Genomic DNA, 23,076 nt, shown 5'->3' on the forward strand with positions numbered 1-23,076 from the left:
GATCTTGACGGGGCTCGGTGTAAATCACAGTGCTCCGCCCTCTCCCTCAGTCAACAGAATAATCCACCCCGAAAATGACTAGATTAGGGCAGATTAAGCACATGATGAGGTGATGAGAACTGGCGGTAAGAAAGGACTTAAATCTCATCAATGACACTGAAAGACTCAAAGGAACACATCCACTTTTGGGCAATTAAGCTCTTCGACCAACTTGGCTCTGCTTGTTTTAGGGATTACAACAGGAGCAATTTGAACATTGTGACACCACACAACAGTTTATTTTGTCTTTGCTGGTTTTGTTGATTTATGACCCTGTAGGTCAGCGTAGCGCAAATGAGCGCACCTTGTGTGTGTGTGTGTGGACAAAATTACTTGCACGTATGAATAATCACCAAACTTGGTGGGAATATTTGTTTGGATTTTATCGCCGGATGATTAACTTTTAATGCTGAAAGGTCAAAGTCAAGGTCAACATAGATATGGTGCCCCTGCAGAGCTAAAGAGACAATTTAAATCTTGTGCTGATCAGAAATGTATACGCTATGAAGAAGTCACAAAGGAGTCCGAAAATAGTCTTGTGCAGTTAAAAAATATTTATTTCGAGGTTGTCATATTGAATAAATTACATCATGATGACATCATTATGAAATGGCATTATTACTAGATAAAAATATTGCACAGGGTATGCATAGCCTCTGTGATGCTTGCCAACTTTGCAATTTTTGTTAGTTCTTTGTCAATTGAGACAATTGTGGCTATTGCTAATGCAATTAGTATGAGAATATCAGAATATTCTACCCGAGTGTCAGAATATTCTACCCTAGAAAGAAAGAAAAAAGCGTATATGTTGAAGACTGATAAACGGGTGACAGCAAGGGGAGCACATTTTACATAAAAAATATCACAGCTCGTCATACAATGTTGGGCCAGTCAGTAAACATTCGCAGTGTGCCAAAGCATTAGCATGCACAGAGGCAGACTTAATTAATACTGGATACACAAAGATTAAATTGCTGCCATTTTGGCTCTATGTTAAATGGTTCCAAAGTCTATTTGCAATAGAATCCAATGAATACTTTTAAAATAAGCCTCTTCGGCTCTCAGAGATAGAGGTAGACAGTGACACAAGTGTCTCTCTGAGATCTGTTCCACTTGACGCACCCTGCACATGGTTTTCATATCATTCGGTTCTCCGCCGCTTGCCCACTGTTCCACTGTGTCCACACATATTTCCCTACCTCTATACCTGAAACCTTCCATCTTACTCCGTGTCAGCTCATGACAAGTGTGAAACAGATCAGCAGTCCGGCGAGGTGTTGAGTAGAGGAGAGAGAAGTGAGTAAAATAAATCTTCAGTTAAACAATTTGAACCTTATTGAGTCGGAATCATCCAGGGACATGCTTTCTATAACAAGACTGGCTGTGGCTCTGATTGTAATGGACCCAGCCCCGAATGTCAAATGCACACACACACACACACACACACACACACACACACACAAACACAGACACACACACACACACACCCTCCTCGACCCTCATTCTTATCAGCACATTGTGCCGATAGAGTCCTGCGCTCCAAACCTCTCATTTATATTAAACAGCCAGTTACTCCGACTAGCCCGGTACAGTTTGCATCTCCCCTGACACTCTACTCCCACAAGAAGGCGACTTGACAGCACCCGCACTGCACCGTGGCCTCAGCTTCCAAACTCCCACATTTCTTCCTATTTCTTCTCATTTTGTTTGTTCACCACACACTCCCCATGCACCACCATGCCAGTGCCCTCTTCTTGTTCGGTCCTAGTCCCGATCTCCTTTCTTCCTGGTGTTTTCTGATCTCATACTCCCCTTTCTCTTGGCTCGTAGCCAATGGAGTATCATGAGACATCAATTTTTAGCCAGGGCCAACTTAAACATGTTTGAGATACAGAGCGGAACTACAAAAGACTATCTAGCTGAGAGGGAGCTATCTGTAATAGGTCCTGTACAGGGAGTTCCTCTCCGCTGTATCCCCTGACTGCCCACAGGCTGCAGTGAAGCATCATGGGAAATAAGGCCAAGGCCCAAGCTTTATTCTTTAACTCTCTGCACATGGATCACCCCCCCCCCTCCATTCCCTGAGCCGTCCTGCGGTCGCTCCATTGTATCTATCATAAAATATCCCATTTGAAGACTGGACTCTGGCCTCCTGGTCTCACACCCAAGGACTAACTACTTACCATGTCACCTTGTCAAGACTGACACATGCACCAAGTGTGCAGTGGGCTCAGTAACCAGCAGTGTGGCACATTGACCACATGGCAAGTGTCACTGGTCCATTGACTAGGGCTCATTGTTAGAGGCAGCTGTCTATCGTCCAATGGGAAATCTATGGAGCTTTATCCAGCTCAGACTTCTGCAGGAGCCGTTTCACACTGCTGAAGCAGAAAATACCGATGTAAGCCGAGATGGATGCCGAGGACCCAGTTCCATGTTTTCAGAGTATTGATGGCATCACATCAGGAGCCCTGCTGTAGCAGACTGCATTTCTTCCCTTGTGTGTGTGAATTTGACTGTGTGTATGAATTCCTGTTTATATGTTGCCTATAACAATAACCTGTAGCTGGAACAAGTGGAACAAGATTAGGTTTCAGCAGTTTGGAAAATGAAAAATTGAAAAAATCCTATTCTCGACTCATTTATTCAACCCCTAGACTGTAACACTTGGCAAAATGGATTAGTCCGAAGTCACAGTCTGATTTTAATCCACAGAGATTTAATACATAAAATACATAGTACATACGTCTCTCCCCTGGTGTCTGTAGGAAGATTCTGGCAGCCATCGAGTTCTAGAGCACTCCATGGACTCTCTGCTGGACAACCACGAGCGACGGATCTCCCACTCTCTGTACGAGACCATCGAGGACTTGGACAACGGCTCGACGCCACGGGTCAACGTGATCGGACGAATCGGTGAGTCTTACACTTGAAGGGGTTCTTTCACGCTCCCTCTCACCTCACACCTTCGGGTATCTTTCAACTGCAACTAGACGGGAAAAAAAGGACTCAACCCTTTTATTGTGTGTGTGTGTCCTGTGGTTGTGTGGTTGACCTGCTAACCTCATGCTCATCGCACATATTTTCCTCATGAATTGGTGCAGTCTGTGATCTAACATTTAGGGATCACGTTTTTTTTTTTTCCTCCATCCACTGTGAAGTGCTTCTGCTGTGCCCTCTTCCCTTAAACCCCCGGCCAGCGTCACTTTCAACGCCTCTCCCCGCCCCATCGCACCGCGCCCCAGGGTGTGCTTTTTCACTATCCAAACCTCTCATGGATTAACGTCATCCCCAATCCTCCCCACCTTCAATCCACTCCAAACTGGCTTCACTCGGGTCAATTCCCATTCTACCCAGTTGACATCAGCACGCTAAGATCTCGGCTCGTCGGGTGTATTAGAATTGGCAATTCAATCCTCGGCCCGACGCCGCTGTCATCTCGACATCGACAGACCTCTCACATATGCGCGCACAAAGAAGCTGACGGTAATTGCATCGTTGCAGTGAGGGAGTCTTTGTTAGGGATGATGCAGTGTAGTCGTGTGTATCTACACTTTTTTTTTTTATCAACACACATACAGTAGGTTTTCAGACACTTATTTTCTAACCTTCCAATATCATCCATGTTATTTCTTCCTCCATCCTCCCTTTGGTCTTTTAACGTCTTCTATCTCTTTTTCTTCTTCAGATTTTTACCTACACTAGTTCCCCCATTTTACTGTCTCCTTTTCACCATTTCTTTCACCATTTGTCTCCTCATGGTCTCCTCGTCTCCTCCTCGTCTCCTCCTGTCTTTCTTTCACCTCCCACCCTGTTACCGCTCCCACCTCCTCTGCATGGATGGGGTAAATTTGTAATCTGTCAATGATCTACAATTTGTCCCTCTCCCCCCTTCTCCCACTCGTTCTCCTGTTTCTCCCCTATCCTCTCCCAACCATTCCCCCGCAGTGAGGTGCCACTCTGCTACTGATCATAGAAGATCAGAGGCTGTGTCAGAGGCAGCTGATGGTTAATTAAACCTGCAGATCAATAGGGCTTGCCCCTGACACACGCTCTCCTTCTGTCTCCCAGTCTCCACTGCTCTCTCTTTTTTTTTTTTTTTTTGAGCGCTTTCATCGTGTCTTGCTCCTCAATCCCAAATCAAATGTTCTCAAATTGGTTGGGTTTTTCCTCTCCGTTTGGCCTATTTATTCCGCTTGCTTTTCCGATGCAGGCTTTTTTAGAATGCTGCTGTGATCATAAGCGGCAACTGTGGGCGCGCTGATGGAAAAAGTTCCTCGGCATTGAAACTTCAAGGGCACCCAGCGCTCGGCTCATCCTGCGGAGTGGGATTCGAATGAGCCAAGTGGAAAGGTTTCAGGGGTGGGGGGGTGGAGTGGGTGCTACAGCACTAAGTTATTACAGCCGATTCTCAGAGGAGTCTCAGATCTTTGACTCGGATTGTCTTGCAACGGGAAAATGTCAGATCCTTTTCTTCCATGTCTTCAGGCTGTCTCGGAGCCGTGCCCTCATTAACCCCTGCAAATATTTTTTGACAGGTCTTCATCTTTTTAAACAGGCACAATTCTGTTATTTAAATTTCTGATGCAACCAGAGATTACTTTATATTCATTACAGCAACACAACACTGCCGCACTGAGGTAGAATTAAGCACCTCAGATGTAAAATCCAGGAACGCGTTGCTCAGACACCGTCAAATTTGGGGTTTTTGCAATTGCTGTGTTTCTGTTCCCCGTGTTCTTCTTCTCTATTACTGAAGACGAGGATGTATTTTGTTTTGTTTTTCTAAAATGCATTAAAGCACAGTTGCTATCTCTGAAAACTAATTGGATGATGTAAGTACAGTCTCGGTCTTTCCCGTCCACGAGTGACCTTGTCCGCCGACAACAGCTAAGATTTAGTTAACCTTCGTCCATGTCTCAAACATTCACTTTCAAAGCAGCGTATCCCTGACGCATCTTACTCATTTGTGTTCGTCCAACTTGTTTGGTTGGGTTTTTTTCAGTTGTTTTTTTTTAAACCAAAATATCAGTCTTCTTCATATGCCCACTTGAATGAGGGTAACGTGTAAATAATAAGAAATGGAGACGTATTAACATTATAAAATAAGAGACATTAGTGTCTCCTCATTTACTCTCCACTAGTGTTGACAGTAATCTTGTGCAGGCTAGACTGACAGTGGCTGTTTCTACTCGCTATCTTCTTCTATGTATTACTTCAGATGGGCTCAGACACATTGCCCGGCGTGTGAGATGTGACAGTTGTGGTTAGAGGACAGATGCTGAGATCGGCTCTGCAAGGTCAAGGAAGCACACAGCCGCCAGGGCCTGACTGACAGCTCGGTGTTGAGTGTATCTAGACCAGGTAAATTACTGAATCATGAAGGCCAGACGTGTGGGGTTTGGGATATGCTCGGGCACACATGCTGCAGTACAACATCTCCATCGGGTTATACACCATCCCCACTGATGTGGGATATACATATTTTGCTCAGAGCAAATAGTGTCTACTTATAAAAACTAAAAGACAAACTCCCTAACCAAATCAGTCCATCTCCTCTAATTCTCTCTTTCCTTATACTACCTGTGCTGTTATAAAAGGCCCACGGCAAAGAGGTAAATGTAATGGACTGGTTTCACTGCCTTGTTGAAAAAGAAAAACTAGCTGCCAAATCCTATGGATGCATAATCTTTCCTTTCGTCTACTCACCTTTTTTGGAAATTACAATAAGCACCATGGCAACAACATTGGAAAAATCTCAAAATAACGCAGGAGACAGGAGCTATTATGCTGGAACAGTGCCATCATATTGACTGTAAGGGCACTTGGTCTTCATCGTAGTGTTACGGGCTGTCATTCAGAACTATCTGCTGTTTGTGTATTTGTTGGCGCCAGCATTCAGCCAATCAATTGTCCGGGTTAATTCCACTCCCCAATTGCTTCAGTAAGCCATGAAATGCTGTGATATTTTCTGCTTTAGCTTCACTCAGGCACACACACCATGAGCTGTAGCATCATGGCGAGGGGCTGAAACCACAGCTAGCAGGTGGTGAACTGTGCAGAACGCTCTGCTTGAATCCCTGCTCGAATGAAATGGGTTACCAATGCTTATTTTATTTAGTCCTCCTGTTTCCCTTCCAGCCCCACACTCCCTTTGCCCCTTTTGTGAGGACGGGATAGAGAATTTGACACGGCCTCTTTCAAGGCAGGAAAAACAGAAACAAAGAAGCAAGAAAAAAGAAATGGGAAAGAAACAATGGAACAGAGTGAAATCGCCTGCGCGCACACAGTGTGTCTGCGACAGCCGAGGTTTGACACAAAGGTCGTTAGCATCACACCCGGCTTCGCCTTCCGTCCTGTTTAATTGAAAAGTGCCACCGGGTGAGGGGTCTCCATGCTGGGGTGAAAATTGAGGCCCGTGGACTGACGCTTTTCTGTGGATGTGACTGTTTGGCCAAGTGCCTGATTAAGAATGCACACCCAGGACTGGCACAGGGGCGAAGGTGGTGTAGGACGGCAGGCTGGATGTGGGAACCAGCCAAGCCGACTCACGCTGGCGTCACACAGGAAAGTAGATGTTCACAGGATGCAACACATGCGGTGCGGGCCATGACACACGTCGACACAAATCCAAAATGAGTCACCTATAGAAGTGCAGAACAAGCTCTGTACGTAAACTATATTATATATTATATTCATTACAGGGAGATATTTTTTAAAATAAGGATGTAAGTGCAAGAGAAAACACACACATAGACCAACCTCAGGGTGTCCCCAGATGCCATAGTCGTCTCTCAGGGTGTTTAAGTAGGGCCGTGTTCCCGGGATTTGACCCTGCTGTCCCCTCACCTCCAGTATTTCACAGTCTGCAGACTCATCCTCCCTGTGCACTCAGCCATCAGTGCAGGAGATGAGGCAGAGTGACCGCCCTTAACCTGGTGCTCCCGAGTGCTTCAGAGGGCTATTAGCATGCCTCAGTGTGAGAAATGGCATAAATGTTACACTACGGTCCCTCGTGTGAGTAAAAGAGGTGTAGCCGCACTAATGTAACCTTTTAAGATATTCTGTGACGACTGTGTGCGAATGTCTCTCATCATGTTCGGTGACCCCACGCGAGTCCAGCACAGCTAACGCAACGCATGCCAGAGCAGGGGTCTGACTCGGGGTGCAGGTCTGCAATGCTCCATTTCTGATTTGATTAATGTCACGTGGTGATAGGCAATGCAATGAATCCGCTCACTTCCTTGTTCAAGTATTTTTAACCGATCGCATTTAGTGGATGATTTGATTGATAGCAGCCCCCTGCCTCAAGTTACAAATGTATGAAGAGCACGGTATATATTTGCCTGTAGTGTAGATGTATAGCATATGCAGCTGGTGCTAGTGTGAAAAGGTTGAGTTGGATTTTAAATGATATCCCCTGAAATGGCATTTAAATGCTACGTATCCGACTCTGACAGGAGGGCAGATCTTCCTTCAACACTGATGATGGCTTGATCTCTGGAACAGGGAAAACTTTTAGCCTCATTACGGTGATATATGCCAGAGAAGTGGTTGGTTCAGTTTGGTGCTTTACTGGAGATCAGACCTTGGGTGTGTCATTGGCCTCCTTATGTAATACATATCGATATTTTATATCAGGTTCCAAAGCATATACGAATAGCTACATTTTGTCGATATGTGGTCTTGGGGACCTGTATGACTGGGAGCCCAGAACTCAGATAAAAACTGAGTATGACAAGTTGGTGATTGCTCTGTTTCCCAGTCCATGGAAATCACTGATTAGCCCCATTTCTCTGTGAGTCCTAGTGTTCAGTGTCTTTATTCATAGACATCTGAGTGCAGGCATTGAGTTTCTCTACAAGGAAGTGAGACACTGTCCTCAAGCCAATCAACTAAATGTTCTGATCAATTGCATTGATCTGGGAATCCCCCGGAACACTTTTAAGAAATGGCACCAATGTCCCCTGTTGGGCATAAGGCTTTGGTTTCCACCAGTGTGTACTTATGGTGATTACCTGCTGCAATCCATGCCTGGGTCTGATAGCTGTGGCAGCGTGGATCAACTAATGATCTCCTCTCCGGGCGGATCAATAGGCCAAAGTGTCACAGAAGGAGGGAGGAAGACAGAGAAGAGAGAGGAAAAGAAAGAGTGAGAGTGTATGATGGGCAGGAATTGAGGAAATCATGGCGGAGAAAGAAGATGGAGTGGGGCTATTAGCGTGACCTCTCACCTTCCAGCTCAACGTTTCAACGGGCTGCGCTTGGTCAGAGGGCAGAGAAGGAAGAGAGTGAAGCTCTGATCTGGTTGGATGGATGCAGCCAGGTGGCCTTTCGAGCCAGAGAGCCCATCTGTCTCTGTCTTCACCCTCTGCCAGAGGGAGGAGGAACGTCTCTGCTTCACTATCATGAAATAGCTTCCACACGCTAAGCACGGCTAGCCAGGGGGGGGCTGCGTGTGCTTCAGTACAGTGGTGGAAATGGGATTTCCACTACAGTGATTGCACTCATCAAACTTATATGCATTGAGTGGACAGATAGGATGGGAGCACTACAATGTGATAGTAAAGTCTTTAATGCGAATAGAGCTCATTTGATTTGAGCATCGCATGAAACCAATTCAAATCTTTCCAACATTTTTAGTGTTTGAGTGATGATGAAGGACAGGTTCAGTGACATTCCTAACATGTAAATAAACAACCACAGTTTTCCCTTTGACTTGAATATCTCTCAGCTAACTGCGTTGTGTTAATCCTTTGCATGGAAAAATTATTGCTAGATGGCAAACCAAAACCAATGACCTGCGTATGCTTTTAGCAGGATGATTATTCTAACAGTGGATACTGATGTAGTGGGTGTGTGTCTGTTTCTGCCATTGAGCTTTCATTAATTCATTTCAAAAAGTGCCATGAAGGCCATAGTAGCATAATCATGCTAGAGAACCGACAAGCATGAATCAGAATCTTTAAAGCAAAATACCAACTAGCCCCTTTGTGAAAGAGCCAGATCCTGAATGATTATTTTAACCCAAGAGATGTCTATCCTTGTGTGACCTCTCGTACATGTCTCTGAGATATGCGAGTGTGTGTGTGTGTGTGTGTGTGTGTGAGTGAGTGTGTGTGTGTGTGTGTGTGTGTGTGACTGCTGACTCATTTGTGATGGCATCGTGATGTTAAAGTATTTCTTTTCATTTGCTTTTCATTACACAAAGGCTCCAGTGTTTTCGGAATTGCCAAGTCATCAGAGGCTAAATCACGGCATTTTGATTCTTGCCAAGATAGTGGGTCTGGGGTTTGGAGAAAACAGTGATTGCACTCACACAACCCAGGTTTGGAATGCTTGCGCTTATTTTTGCCCTGGCGAGAGAATAACCGGGGGAAAAAGTTAAACTTACCGGCAACAATATGTTCAGAGGACCTTTTCTCAGCACAGTAATGTAAACTACAGAGACAACACTCACGGGCTTTAAAGGGAGACTACAAACAAGGTACTGGATGGATTCAGTCATTGTTTGCTTCCAGTATCTACACTTCATAATGAATAACCTTGACTGTTCCTTATGGAAACACAAACACACACACACAGACACACACGCACACAGTCAGTCAATTTGCCGGCAGTAGGAATGGGAGTGTCTCTGCTGCTACTGTCATCTTCCCTTTTCCGATCATCACCAGCTGTGCAGGCCTTGTCAGATACAGCGGCGTTAAAACAGTGAGTGAGCAGTTCCATCTTCACCTCAAAGTCCACTACCTCTCCACCTCGTGCCTGTTTCCCCACTCCGCCTTTTGCTCTTCATCTTTCTCTGTCTACCTTCACCAAAGGGCCATTCATCACGGACTGAGTCATTTGCAATTTCATTTATAACTCTTCTCGCCAGTCTAAGATTTGTCTGCTTCATTGTCCCAGTTTCGCTATACATTGATGTTTGATATTAACTTGCTGTATGCAAGAACAAAAGGGAGTGGGTGGATTCCCTTTCTGCTTATTATGCTAACAACGGCAGAAAAGAAAGTGGTGCAGCTTCTCTAATTATTCTCACCTCTCAAAGGCTCATCATGGCCCTGGCTTTACCTGTCCACTGGCCATTTATTGTGCGTGCCTCCGTGTGCATGTGTGTGTCCTTTAGCTACTTAGTAAGGCGGATGGTGGGGGGAATGCTCTCAGCAGCTCTTCATCTGCTGTGCTGGCCACTTGTGTCAAAAGGTCCTGACTGGAAATATTTCATAAAGCTGGCAGAGGGAAGCTTGCAGAGTTTCTAATTAAAACTGTGTCCTCTGGCCAAAGTGCTGTGCGGACATGAGGGAGTGTAACGTGATTATGGGTAATGCATTGTCTTTAAGTGCACGTCGTGAATGCAAAGGAACGCGCGTTGTGTATTTGAAACACCAAACCGAAACCTTTTCACAAAGCTCCGTTCCAAAGTCTCGACTGGAGTGACATTCACACTGACGCTGATGCAACTGAAACGTAACTCTGCCTCAGAAGCGAAGAAAACGAGAGGCCGGGACACGGATGGCCCCATGTGGACACACAGCCGCAGGCCATCTCTTATTGACACTGACGTTCTTTCCCTACACCGACTGTAAAACAGAGACGATGACGACAGAGGAGTGAAGTGTTGAATTATGGGACGGACTCGCTAGAGGAGCTGTGCGAAGACTCTGAGGTCCCATCTACACCTGCAGACAGAAAAGAAAATATAAATTCTGATAACCACATACACAGATGACAATAATGGGGGGGATTTTGCTGCAAAGGTAAAAAAAAAAAAAAAAAAAAGTTTTTTCCCATATGCAGATATCACCATCACTTGTTTTTCTGTACAAAGGAAATACCAGAACTAACCCCTACGCAGTATATCATAATATCTGTCGACACAAGTATGATGATATAATAAAAACATGTCATTAAAGACAAAATATATCGCCCAGCTGATTCAACTCCTAACGTAATTGGTCGGCCGGCTCTGAAGGTGAAAAGTGAAAGACCTGGCTCAGTCACACCCACGCCCTGGAGTTTCTCACTGTCCTGACTGCGGTCCTGCCGAGTTCGAGCACAGGGCGAATTCAATTACCCGCTGTTTCTCTGTCACGCTGCCCAGGTGAGCAATGGCCTTCATTCCACCTGTACAGTGTTGGCAGCCATCTTAGCTGGCTACAATGAGCAGTCCGCAGACAAAGGGATGAGGCTTCCAAGAAAATCCATCAATACATTAAACAGGGAGCAGCATAGAAAGCGTGCACAGGTATAAAAGAGTTGGCCCTACCCTGAAGAAGAGCTTCATTTTACAAGGATGAATTTAAAATAAACATTGAAGTAAACGAACATCGTAGATATATGATTCAATCTATCCACTGTAATGCGGCATTGAGGATTTAGGATATTATGAGGATCCCCATTTGCTGATGTTGAGCATCACTTACTTCATGTCTAGTAAAAGTACTTCCCAAAAGTATAAGGTATGATACTTGAGACTTGATTATTGTTTTGTTCTTTTAACTCATTGTTCTTAGAGCTGGATCTTTATACACCCACCTTGCTGAGTCCCCCAGTGCACAAGTGTTTTGTGATGGATCTTTGTTTTCCTTCAATTTTTTTTTTTTTTTTTTTTTATGTGCAAATAATTGAACTGCACACCTCATTGCTGTGTTGATTGGTGCTCTGATTCACTTCCACAAAATGCATTTATCATTCGTCGGGCCCCAGTGAAATTAAATGCCTCTCCGACTCAAGTTGGGATCCTGCCAGGGTAAATATTGTTGTCTGCTGTTAGTGATTACACACAATTGTTCCGAAGCTATTAAATTTGCAAAACGGCTCTCCTCTAATGCAAACAAAAGCAAAGACCATGGGAAGTTCAGTATTTCTGGAACCCTTTGTCTAATAGTAAGCAGGTGTGTGATAGGGGCTTACACGTCATTACTCATGTTGACTTTGATTCCCCCACTTTTCCATCCGCACTGCACGCACTGATCCATTTGCAGAGTGGATCTTCCGCCGCTGTATTGTAATGCCACTTCTCATGCTGCTGAACAACCCCTTCTCCTGCCCTTGGTGCTGAGTGGCAGCCGCGGCAACTCACTCCCCATCGACTTTGACTCCTGAGGAGCAGCAGAGGAGCGATTCAAAGAAGTCCGCAGTGGGGAGGGTCAGGCAAGACAGAATACAGATCAGGGGAGCTCATCTTCTCCTCATATGTGCCCTTGGAGAGGAGAGAAGGAGAATAGATTACTAACTTCTAAGTAATCCAACTTTTGGATGTGACGTCAAGAGACTGGGTTCCAGACAGCAGGTCACGTTATGTTTTTGTTTGGTTCCTTTGTCCTGTCATTCGCACCGGTTTTGACAGCCTTGGCGTGTTTAATGAGTCGCTTGGTGGTCTTTGTATGCATTCACCATTGCAAAATTGTACCTGATAAACACAATATTTCTCTGTTTGAGAAGTATAAATGTCCTCCGGGCATGTCCTTGCATGAAAATGTCCACGCACAATTATCTCTGTTTGCAGTATTATCTTCCTAATTAATAAAGTAAGATCAAATTGTTATGTGAACTCAAACGTGTCTGTGGAGGAATGCGCCTCCCGATGTGGACATCATTTGCTCAATCTGATTCGTTCACAGTCATTATCAGACGCCGCTGATTGGATGTTTTGTATGTAACTGTGAAGAAACTTCTTCGATATCTAATGTTTCTACCCCTCCTCTCTCTCTCAGGTAACTACCAGCTCTCTCCAACTGTGAACATGCCACAGGACGACATAGTGATGATCGAAGACGATAGGCCGCCCCTGCTGCCTGCCCACCTTTCAGACCAATCGTCCTCCAGTTCCCACGATGATATGGGCTTTGTCGGAGAGAACCCAGTGCCCTGGATCCACGAGCTGCCCGGTTCCAACGAGTGGTGAGCAGGCCGGACTATTTATGACCTGACGGACTTCAGACAGACTCTGTGTGGAAGAAAGCCGGACAGTGTTTGGATGACGCGTTGGTTCGCAGGCATTAGAGTTGAGCATGTCTGTGTGTATGGTTTGAATTTCTGGACTGTCAGCGAGTGCCGTGAGTAGTTTTTCGAGTACTGATCCAACAAACTAGAGAACGAGTTCTCTTGACTTAACAAACCAGGAAGTACAATTTTTCTGCGTCACACATTATGTTTCTTATGAGAAAGTAATGGCATTTTGCTTAGGGCTATAAATATGCAGGTGTGTGTGCGTGTGTGTGTGTGTGTGTGTTTGTGTGTTAAATAATGGATGACCCAGCAGCAGTAGTTGGACTATGAGTAAAAAAAAAACTCTCAGGGACTATACTTCCACCTCCAAAACCCCAACCACCGCTGGGGTTTCAGGGCCCGACTCTGAGTCTGCAGCCTCATAATAAAATGTGGAGGCCGATCTCATCAACCTCGTCGAAAAACCTCCTTAGTCTCCTTAGGGACCGGTTTAAGCAGAGAGGAACCCAGACAGACCGGGGGGGGGGGGGGGGGGGGGGGGGGGGGTTTCAAAAAATTCCAGCAGATTGAAATGGTGTCAAAGCAATTTTCTGCTGATTTAAAAAAAAAGCTTTACATAAAGTCTATCTTTATTTCCGTCGGTGAAAGGCTGCCTTTTGAGACAGGAAGTTATAGCCGTTCACACTTGCAGGGACAATCACCCACTCTAAAATGACACATGGCATTTCATGACAAAATTGCAGTGTTCACGTCCAGGAAATCAAAAGGCAAGACATTCAATCATGTCCTCTTTTCTCATCTGAATGACAGATTTTCTTTTCTTTCTTAGAGTGAGTCTGTTTTTATATAAAGGTTGCTAATCTCACTTGTGATTGGTCACACGTCTGAAGACATGCAGCAACACAACCGCAGACTTGAAGTTTTGTTTTATTTTGTTTCGTTTCCAAGGAGGAAGGCTGGCTGCCACGAATTGAGATTATTTATTAATTTTCTCTCTCTCTCTCTCTCTCTCTCTCTCCCCCTCGCTCTCTCTCTCTCTCTCTCTCCCCCTCTCTCTCTCTCTCTCTCATGTATTACGAATGATAGATTTGCTCATTGTTCATGTGATGTCAGAGGTTTGTCATAGTGGATTAGGTTTACAACATATGTCTGAACCACGCTCAGACCTCCTCCTCACACACTATCTCCCCATCCGACCAAACTCCCACGAACACACCCAAACACAGAGACAAACTCACATACACACACACACACACACACACACACAGACATGTACATGCATGCCGAAGTGTGCTACGTACATATACCTCCGCCTTGGGTTATTGTAAATAATTCATGGTCTCAAAGTCTCTCTCTCTCTCTCACACACACACACACACAAAGACACACACACACACACACACACACACACACACACACAGCATACCGCAGCCAGCAGGGGATGTGGGTCAGCCAGACTCCAGTGTACTGGAACTGTTACTTTTTAATTAAGCTCTTGCAACAGTGCAGCCAGAGCCCTGTACGTGTTGAATATGTATTGTGCAGAGCTATGAAAATCTCACCTCTGGCCCCCAGTATTATACAGCCGTCCTCATGGGAGGCGCCTCGCCAAGGCCACGGCTATACACCTACAGTGCATACACAAAACAAGGGGGGTGGAGGGGGGGGGGGGTTGACTTGTACAATAATTGTTATTCAGGCTCTTTCTCTTCCACCCAGCGGAATTTAACAAACTTGGATTTCCTCTCTCTTCTCTCGTTCTTCCCTTATTTATCTCTTTTCTTCGGCACCGGCGCCGTATGTGACTTTGCTCATGCATTGAATAGCAAGCATGCTGGCGTTAAAAATGAATTTCATCCTGGCTTGCTTCTCTCTACAAATGTAGCGGTAATCAAAGGGTCATCCCAGCATCTGGTAGTGATTATGATAAATGTAAAGAACCACTAATGTAAACAAAAATCAAGGAACAAAACCCCTGTATTTTTTTCTTGTTTTTTCTTGCTCATTAAGCTCATTCCATGGCATACATTTTTATAAATTTAAATTCCCATCTTTCTCTCTCCTCAGCAGGCCCCAGTGTTAATGCGTAGGCCCCCAAGATGAATGGTTATTTTAGAGGCAGAAATCCCATCTCACACAAATCACATAACTTGACCTAGTTTTTTCTTCTTGACATCCCTAGCCAATATCTAATGGGTGCATGAGTTCGGCCTATGGTGCCTATTTGTTTGCGTTTCATTGTGTGGAGACACGTGCCTGTTTTGCCTTCTGTTGAACACGCTGTTGTTTTGAACCTCTTTTGCACCGTATCAGCTCTACAGGCCTCGAGTGAATATAAAAGGGGCTATAAATATTAAAAATGAATACTTTTATATCTCTGTTAAAATGGCAATGTAAAGATGCCCCAAGCTTTTATTTGCTGCAGCTGTATTACAGACTGTTTTATTAGTGTTATTATGAAGACTTTTTATCAGCTAGGTGTTGGCAGCGTGGTTCTTAGTGGAAGCTGCTTGCGGATACAAGTTGGTGGCAGATTTAAACCTGCAGCCTTCGTGGAGATACTGTAGAGGTGCTTTTAAATCCATCGCACTGTCATGGCTCTTTGTCAGACTGTGGCTTTGCTGGTTGAAGTCCAGGATCTCAGTGTTTAAGGTTAAAGGGTGTGTGAATGTGGTTCAGTGTAATGATGGAAACCAGCATGTGTCTTCTGTCAGGTTTCACAAGATAAATAAAGATTGTAAATGATTACTTTGCATATCTGCACGAAGTTCATCGGAGCTCCGGGTCCTGACCCATCTCATTAATTCCCTCTGCGGTGTCTGCCTCCTCCCTCATGAGTTTGAATCTAAAGCCAAACAGGAAGGGCCGCGTCTCAGTGATTTACAGTGAAACAGATAAGACACACTGGCAGATATAGTGGCTATGCAGAATGATTTGGATAAATGCAGAGATGAAAGTGTTTTTTTTTCCCCCTCTGTAATGTAATGTGCAGTGTCAGAAACACAATTTAGTGCACATTCACAGCAGCTCCTACAATGTAATACATGCAAGCTTTCGTGCCAGCAGTTGATAAAGTGCAGTTGCAGGGTGTGTCGGTTTTCTTTTACTGGGGTCCAAGCCCATGTCTGGTGTTATTTAGGCCAACACGGTTAGTGTGCAGATAATGAACTCTTCCTCGTATACAATCCATTAAAATAAAAACCTCAGAAATCAGAGATCCTGGTCGACAAAAACATAAAGATGTCCAGTTCTGCAGAGATGCTCCCATCAGCTTCCTGTGTTCTCAGGCGTCTCAGGACTAAAACACTCGGGACCTTCAATTTTGACTGCTCGGCACCATCATTCACGCCTCAATGAATATTTCCCTTTTGCATCACTGCCGCATTAGTAGCCGATCTAATCCTCACTGAGATGCCTTCAACTTTGTCCTTCGCAAGAAAAGGAAAAAAGCCTTTCAAAAGTATTTGCAGGCTCACATCGCAATGTAGCATCCAAACAAGACGAAACAAAAGTCCCTGAGCTGCAGGAAAAGTTTATAAGAGCACCACAAGGATTTTAAAATCCTTACCTACAAAGTTCTGAAGGAGAAAAACTTGACTTTGAAGACGAGGCTCTGTCTGAGGCCGGTAATGTCTCTTCTACTTCCTCATGCTACTTTATTCAACCCACAGGTTTGTGTTGTTCTGCCTATGCTGCTGCTTGTGGTTTATATGCGCAATTCTTGTGAAAAAAAGTATGATGAACCACAAACTTCTGTGGCATTTCTAATAATACCAAAAAATCCAATACTTGATGCACTAAAATGTAACATTCGACCAGAGCACCTTTTTATTGCTTAGCTACAGTTCACTAATCTTGATACACTGCGACACTGTTACTGCTCACGTAATTACACATGTACAATGGAAAGAGAAGTGTACACAGTTTTTCCGACATAATTACTATACAGGGTAGAAGGTTAGGAAGAATTTAAGAATGTCCTTATTCTGAAAATATGAGAAAGCGAGGCTCATCTCTGCCACAAGCACACCTTCACTCTCAGCTCCCGTTGCACTCTGCATCTCGAACTCACCGTTTTCTAACGTATACGCGGGTGAGAGGTGAGAGTGCGGTGAGCACTGAAGTGCAGAAAATAAGCCACGGGGGTGTACGCAGCGTGCTCATCAGTCTGAGGTTCAGGGAAACGTTACACAACATCGCTGAGCGTCGGGATCTAACTACTTCCTGGCAGATAGCCCGTGGCCCACAGGCTGCTATTACCATACCAACCACTGTTATCATAGCCGCCCCGCAGACCACCTGAGTTAAGCTTCACTACTTACAGGAGGAAATGAGACGTGTGCACAATTGCCAATTGTGTTCTAATTAATACAGCACAATTTGCTAAATTATGTATTGATTGTATGATTGATTTAATTGTTTCACACCCCCCCCCCCCCCCCCAACCCTCAGGGTTTCATTCTCCAGGTTTTTTGAAGATTGTATTGGATCTACCAAGGATTGAATTGTTGGGTTAACACAGAATAGTAATTATTTTCAGATGTTTAGCATTAAAAAAAAAACAACATTGCACAATAACCCTGCAATGCATATTATTCTATACTTACAACTTACTTCCTCAATGCCAGAGATCCTTTCCCCACAAATATGGAAAAAAAATTCTCAACAAAAAACTGTCAGATCCAAATACCTGATGGGTCACATGCAAAAAAAAATGGATAACATGTAGCTTCATTAGAGATTAGAAATGAGTCCCTGTGCTCTAACGTTTCACTAGAAACCATGGACTGAGAACAACAGTTGAGCTGGAAGAGGAAAAGTGAAAAAAAAGGAAAAATTACACTTTCCCTCTTGGATCACGGGGCCACTGTCAATCTGAATGAGGCTGACAGAGGATGAGTGTCAATTCTCATTGAGGTGAGAGAGAGAAGCGAGTCGGACAGTGAGAGAGACGGAGAGAAAGAGGGAGAACTAGACTGTGTCCTCCTCCGTCTTTGTGAGATGTCGCAGGTGGAAATGTCATTTCCCATGCAGCTATGACACAGTCCGTCAACCAGGAGAGATGGAACAGGACTCCAGGCGAACACGCGCGCGCGCGCGCCCACACAAGCAAACCATTCTTTTGTCTTTGTGTGGACGCCATTTTAGCCCCTTGCTCCAACCCAGGACCAGCCAGAATGTCCTAATTTCCCCAAAATGTCCCCAATCCCAAGGTCTAAAACTCAAACTGGTTTTCACAGAAGTACATGTACGTACACACACACACACACACACACTCAGTCTCATGAGTGTTTAGATACACATTGGCTGGTAAACAATTTCACAAATTAACATATAAAGTGGAAATGGTCCGCATAGACACGAACAAACAAACTTCCGGACTAACACTGCAGGCAGATTGCCTACTTCAGTTGACTCCCTAATAGTCTCTATCATCAGTAATGTAACTAAGAATCACAAGTGCTCTATTAACCATGTGTTTTTCCTATCAAACTATCGGCGTAAGTACATATAAATGCAAACAGCCTTGTAGTGCACACGCACACACACACACACACACACACACACACACATAATCTCAAATGTCCATTTAAGTTTGCAGTGATTTTTTAACACAATGTAGTGCGCACACACACACACACACACATGTAAATTGCAGGCATTCCTGAAATGCTAATAGTCCCCGCTATCTTTATGAATATTTACTATGTCTCAGCGGTGCACCTTTGCTACAAGCATGTCATACATGCTCTCATTGCTGTGCTCACCTTGAGCGTGTTTATCTGCACCTTCTTGCGTGTGTTTGTGTGTGTGTGTGTGTGTGTGTGTGTGTGTCTGCCCTACATTGCCTCACTGTGACAGGGTGCAGGCGAATCTCAGCATGAATGATGCCAAAGTAACCTCCACGCAAGCTCTTGCCGCACAAAGCATCTCTCTGCCTGGTCCCCGTCGGTGTAGTCAGTGTAACAACAAAAGTCAAGAGCACCCTCACACCGGGCAGGTGATGAACGAGGGGTGAGCACAAGAGTCGGCCGACGGACTAAGAAAGTCTTAATTGATTGCGTTCTCTCACTCTCTGTCTCTCGCTGCAACGTCATCAACATCGGAAAGGGGATCATGGCTAGTCACAGGTGCAGCTGTTCGTCTCTGTGGCACTGATGGACCAATTTTATTTGATAGGTTTTCTTTGTCCGGGCTTAAGTCAAGTCTTCTAAGCGTGCAATTAAACAAGTTAAATAAAAGCTTTAATCTGTCAAATCATTTTTTACAATAATCTCACGTTTCAGAACATTTTATTTTAAAGGGGGTATAGACAACTCTCCACTCACCTTTTTTGTCCCCCCTGACAGTTTAGTGTCCACCGGTGCACCTGCCGGCATTACAGACCTCTGCAGCAACTTCTCATGCAGGACTTTATGCAGTGATTGAAGGCACCTTCAAGCTCCTTGGCCCACCTATGCATTCATGCGCTCAGCTGAATTGCCCCTGTCCAAACCTCAGAAGGACCATTTCATAAGAACCTCACCGAGTATTGCTCTCCACCTCTTGCCCGCCCTCTGAGGCGCTGGAGCGAATGCACAGAGCCCCCCGCTAGTCGATCAGACTGAGCTGCACTTTTCTAAGTAGTAGGACGCTTTGAGACTTACTTCTTTGGGGTCATTTTTAAATGACGGTACGAAGCATTGGGAGTTGGTAAAAAGCAAAAACACACAAGTCACCGGGGTAAACTGTGAGCTCAGAGAGCTTTTAGCACACACCGCTTAGCAACGAGGCCAATGTGCAGTTTGACACATTTAACTTCCTGCGAGGGAGACAGGAACGAGTAAAATGCAAGTTAAAGCTGTGGTTTTTGCCTGTGAGCAATCCTCGGGCTGGTTAATTTTAGATGATGGGAGGACTTTGAACGCGTAGGAAGGCATCTGCGCGGAATGGTGGAAATTGCTTTTAAACACTGTGTAAAGAAGGAGAGATGAGAGAATGTATTATCCAAATGGATTGGGCCCACTATTAAAAAAAATAACCCAGAGGCTTGGACAAGATGGATGGTCTGAGGAAGAAAATTGTGGCCCTCTGCAGATTATCTAACTTCTCCGGGAGGCGTGGTCAAGCTCGTTCTTAGTCCCATCGGTCCAATATATTTTTCATTGAGCATGTGACCAAAGTGAGCAAATCAGTGAAGTCCAGTACGGGTCGCACCATCATAGACTCAGCCAGACGAGGTCGGTATTTCTGTCTGCCGGTGGACAACATTTGAACTTTAGAAACATCTGGATCAGAACAAAGAGACTCCCAAAGCCGTATCTCATTACAACGAGCATTCCTTAGCCAGTACAGAGTGAATGCAGAATCTGCCATTGAGTGCTGCATGTACTATTAATGCACTGTACAGGCTTTGAATCCTTGAGTGCATGTTTTAAGTAGACGCGAAGATTAATGCTAGCTTTGCAATATTTGGTACAGTAAGTAGCACACGTATTGGTGTTATGTGGTTAAAATGCCATCTTTTGTGATCGTTTTGAATCCGCTATGGAATCTGCAACACTCAATTGTGTAATATCTGATTGGTGTAGAGGGTCACCACCAGTGATTCTCATAGTTATTATTGCTTATAGTCTTGTTTCATAGTTAATAATGCTTATTTTGACCTTAGTTCTGACAGTAAGTACAGCATCTCTGGCTTGTGATACTCAAAAAAAGACGTATGCCAGCTTCTCTCCAGGTTACCCTGGATCCCAACCCTGGTGTTTTGTGACTGCTCTGTGTGAACCAAAGTGAAGCAGCAGCGATGTCAAAATGGCTTCTTAAACGTCAGCTTTAACCAACAGATCTGACGTCCCACCAAGTGAATTTGCACCACCGCTGGGCCGTCCCTCTGAACATCACTCTCACTGCCCACAGATTTCTCACCATTCTTGCTCTGACACGGCGGCTTCTGATTCAGCCCAGCTGTAATGACTCTCACACTCTCGCCAACAGTCTGTACCTGTGTGACAGGGCTGTTCACGATCCCACCCGCCGGCCTCACACTTTGTCTATGTTCTGTGTGTGTTCAATTTCCCCAGAAGCACAATCCTGGCAAGAGCGAAGGAAATCTAAATTCAGTCTGAAAATGATCGTCCTTTCTCATCTGCACCGTCTCAGTCACGCTCCGACAGATGACATTTGCCGAAGCGGAAAAAAAGGGAGGGCAGGCTGTTTTTTTTTGTGGGCTCGGGATGATGAGAGGAGAAAAAGTGAGGGATGATGAATAAATGAATAATACATCTGTGCTGTCATCCCCCTCTTCCTGCCCCACCTCCCTCTCATCCCGTGTCAGCTGGAGTTGGTCCTGCGAGGCGGTCTGATCTTAGTTGGGATTGTCAGGGGTGGTCCACAGCAAAGTGACACGTTGACGCCGGCTCCTTGGTGACACATGAAGCGGCTCTTTCGTTAAATGGGGTTGACGACCCAAATGCGAATTGTGTACATGCAAACAAGTGCTCGCAGATCTGCGGTTGCCGTGAGGTGATACTACTAATATTGAAGAGTGCTTCATGGAGCATCTACTCAAAGAGGATATACTGGAAAACACAAATTCACATAAACTATATTGGGACAAAAAATATCTGTAAACAATACAAATGATGATCAACAGAACAAAAGGAAGTGTCTCTCGTGGGCTAACATTTGTTAGACTCTGCATCGCACTGCCTCCCCTCCCTTCTGTCTCCCCTTAATTGTAAATGCATTCTTCTGCATTCAGATGCCCGTGTCCCCCTCTCCGAATCCCCTTCACCCGCTCCCCTCCGATTTTCAATTAAGATCCAGACAGAGATAGAGGACCTCAAATAGGGAGTGCGCTTTGGTGGGGCGGGCCCCTGCCACAGCTCCAGACATATTGGAAGAGGGGGGTTATTGAGTGGCCATGACCCCAGAGCACCCTGGAATACCCCCCCCAAGCAGAGATGGCAGTGTCCTTTATTATAATAGACATTGAATTTAAGGATCGGAATTGACTGACTGTGTGTGTGTGTGTGTGTGTGTGTGTGTGTGTGTGTGTGTGTGTGTGTGTGTGTGTGTGTGTGTGTGTGTTTGGGTTGAGCTGTTGGGGCGTATGAATAATAATTGATTTTGTCTTCTATTCCTATTATTACAATGCCCCCTGGCAATATTTAAGCAACCTGATGTTGATGATTATAACATATATTCTTTATTCGGATAATCATCGGATTAAAAGGTGTACGCTTTTGGAATTACTGTGCTACGGCCATGACTCTTTGATGATATGTATTATTTTTTTTTCTTCTTCATGAACTGCAGCACGCTCAGTCCTGACGCAGACCCGGATGGCTCGTTCCAGAGGGAAGGCTTTGGCCGGCAGAGTATGTCAGAGAAACGCACCAAGCAATATGAAAATGCTGCCAACCTGGAGATCGTCAAGACCCGCAAGTCGAAGAGCATGGATCTAGGTAAATGCTCTGCTATGTGAAAACCAACATCACACGTCAAGAGTGTGTGATTGAAGGAAAAGTTCAACATTTAGGCAAATATTCTATTTTGCTCTTTGAGAGACAGAGGAGCTCTTTCTGTCGTACTTGTTCTTAACCACAAACTAAATGACCATTAACTTTAACACTGTCTCCGCTGGGTCTCCACTGGTTGCCCGGCAACTGGTCTTGGCAAATAAATAGTTTAGCGCATGCCACCTCTTTAGGGGTGCTGCTAGACAGATTGTATTACAGTTGAGTAGAGCAAGGCCAACTGTTTCCACCCATTGAGATTCCAATAGTGACCTGACAACAGAGAGCAACATAAACCATTGTTACAACAATAAAACCAAACGATATAGTCACACACCACAAAGCAATAAATGCAATATTCCGATTGTGTTACCTTTGGCAACAAGTCCAGCCATCAACTGTCCTTGTTTGGCATCCGCATCCCTCGGCCTTTTGTCCAGTGGAGCATGGGTAAAACACAAGAAAACAAGAGAACAATGGCCTTTTTAGTGACTGTATAGTGGTGGGAATGCTGGACACACACACACACACACACCAAACACACATTCACACACACCAGGGAAGAAAATGCTGTCAGTCCAGA

The 23,076-nt window shown here is 44.8% G+C and overlaps 1 protein-coding gene across 6 annotated transcripts in view; it reads left to right on the forward strand.

Annotated features, from left to right (window-relative positions):
- LOC118291287 (partitioning defective 3 homolog) overlaps window positions 1-23,076 on the forward strand; it is a 289,475-nt gene that overhangs the window by 163,758 nt on the left and 102,641 nt on the right. For all 6 annotated transcript variants that reach the window (XM_035619432.2, XM_035619430.2, XM_035619429.2 and 3 more), the window contains exons 15-17: window positions 2,808-2,955; window positions 12,759-12,945; window positions 22,294-22,442. In XM_035619432.2, coding sequence (XP_035475325.2) covers window positions 2,808-2,955; window positions 12,759-12,945; window positions 22,294-22,442 — 484 coding nt within the window. The remainder of the gene's footprint in view (window positions 1-2,807; window positions 2,956-12,758; window positions 12,946-22,293; window positions 22,443-23,076) is intronic.

This window comes from Scophthalmus maximus, chromosome 21, assembly GCF_022379125.1.
Source record: "Scophthalmus maximus strain ysfricsl-2021 chromosome 21, ASM2237912v1, whole genome shotgun sequence".
In the NCBI taxonomy this organism is placed as follows: Eukaryota; Metazoa; Chordata; class Actinopteri; order Pleuronectiformes; family Scophthalmidae; genus Scophthalmus; species Scophthalmus maximus.